The 1,510-nt window shown below is 42.9% G+C and overlaps 1 protein-coding gene across 1 annotated transcript in view; it reads right to left on the reverse strand.

Annotated features, from left to right (window-relative positions):
- Nucleotides 1-864: 864 nt before the first annotated feature.
- The window catches only part of LOC107576416 (nuclear factor 7, brain-like), a 1,839-nt gene continuing 1,193 nt past the window's right edge, over nt 865-1,510 (reverse strand). Inside the window, exons 4-5 of the mRNA XM_016262597.1 lie at nt 1,389-1,510; nt 865-884 (exon numbers count right to left, since the gene is read on the reverse strand). Coding sequence (XP_016118083.1) covers nt 865-884; nt 1,389-1,510 — 142 coding nt within the window. The remainder of the gene's footprint in view (nt 885-1,388) is intronic.

A 1,510-nucleotide genomic window follows, 5' to 3' on the forward strand; every position in this document is an offset into this window, starting at 1 on the left:
CTCCGTAGCTATTGCCACAACAACCAGATCCGCTGGAGCCTCTACCTTCCCTGGGCCGAGTATGTACAAAACTCCCTTCGACAGCAAACCACCGGCCTCACCCCGTTTCAGTGCGTACTCGGTTACCAACCTCCCCTATTCCCGTGGACCGGAGAACCCTCAGACGTTCCAGTGCTGGATCATTGGTTCAGAGAGAGCAAGAGGGTCTGGGACTCAGCGCATGTCCATCTCCAGCAGGCAGCTCGGAGACACCAAGCTTAGACCGATGTTCACCGCCGCCCTACTCCCTGATACCATCCGGGAGATAGGGTGTGGTTATCCACGCAGGACATTCGTCTCCGACTGCCTTGCCGCAAGCTGAGTCCCCGCTATATCGGACCATTCACCATCCGGAGGCAGATCAACGGCGTAACATACAGGCTTGAACTTCCTACTCACTACCGCATCACACCGACCTTCCATGTCTCACTGCGCGTTCTTCAGCTTGATGAAGCCTAACATCTTCCTCTAAACACTCTTAAGAATAAAGGTTCCAAAAGGTTTGTGAAGCACATTTTTCCACTATAAATATCCTTCTGTGCAATGGAAAGGTTTCTTGGACCTGAAAGATTCTTTATGGAAGCATCAATGCCAACAAGCAACCTTTATTTTTAAGAGTGCACTGCATGAGCCTGTCCACCATCGGGAGTTTATAACACACACAGAGAGACTGTTCCTGAGGTTCTGTAGCCAACTCTGCTCAGAGTTCAACGACTGTAATTAAACAATTATAATAATCTACAATAGACATTCAGCTTTACTGGAACATTACAGGCAGGTGTGTTGGAGCCGGTCTTTTGATCTGATTCTGTTTGGATCCTCTACTCAGTTGTTACTCCCCAACGCTACAAACACATTCATATTTGAGTTTAACACCAATCACAATCAATCAAATAATTTTTTTCTTTTTCGATAATACAGTACAAAACAATAAGAAATCAGAAAATTCAATTCTGAATATCTTGAACGACAGTTTGAGTTTATTTTTTTTGTTGATGAATGAGAACCCTTTTCCTTTGATTACAGTGTTATTGAACCATAAAATGCAAAAGAATGAAAACAACACATTCGTGTACCTTGATTAATCTAAAAGCAGAATGAGATTTAACTGTGATTTTCTGTTGTTACGATCAGTTTAACTGGTAAGATCCTCAGAGGGGAAGTTGTGCAGTGATTATATAAGTGATGCTAAAGTTCTGGAAAATGTAGAGTTTGAAAGACATTTTAATATATCATCAAACACTCATAACAGTTCATATTCTCTCTGTACAAATTAAGAGTTCGATCACTGGTTGTGTAATTTGCAGGTTGTTTTTTGCACAAACATTGAAGCTAAATACAGTTGTCACCTTCAGAAAGCAGGCATCGCTGGCTTTCATCCTCCGTGTCTTTGATTGTGTGTGAAAGAGCTGAGATGTGTCTGTTCATCTCCTCCAGCTTCTCCTTCATCATCTGCTGCTTCTGCTCCTCT

The sequence above is a fragment of the Sinocyclocheilus grahami genome, unplaced genomic scaffold (genome assembly GCF_001515645.1).
Source record: "Sinocyclocheilus grahami isolate Dianchi unplaced genomic scaffold, SAMN03320097.WGS_v1.1 scaffold3654.1, whole genome shotgun sequence".
Taxonomy (NCBI): Eukaryota; Metazoa; Chordata; class Actinopteri; order Cypriniformes; family Cyprinidae; genus Sinocyclocheilus; species Sinocyclocheilus grahami.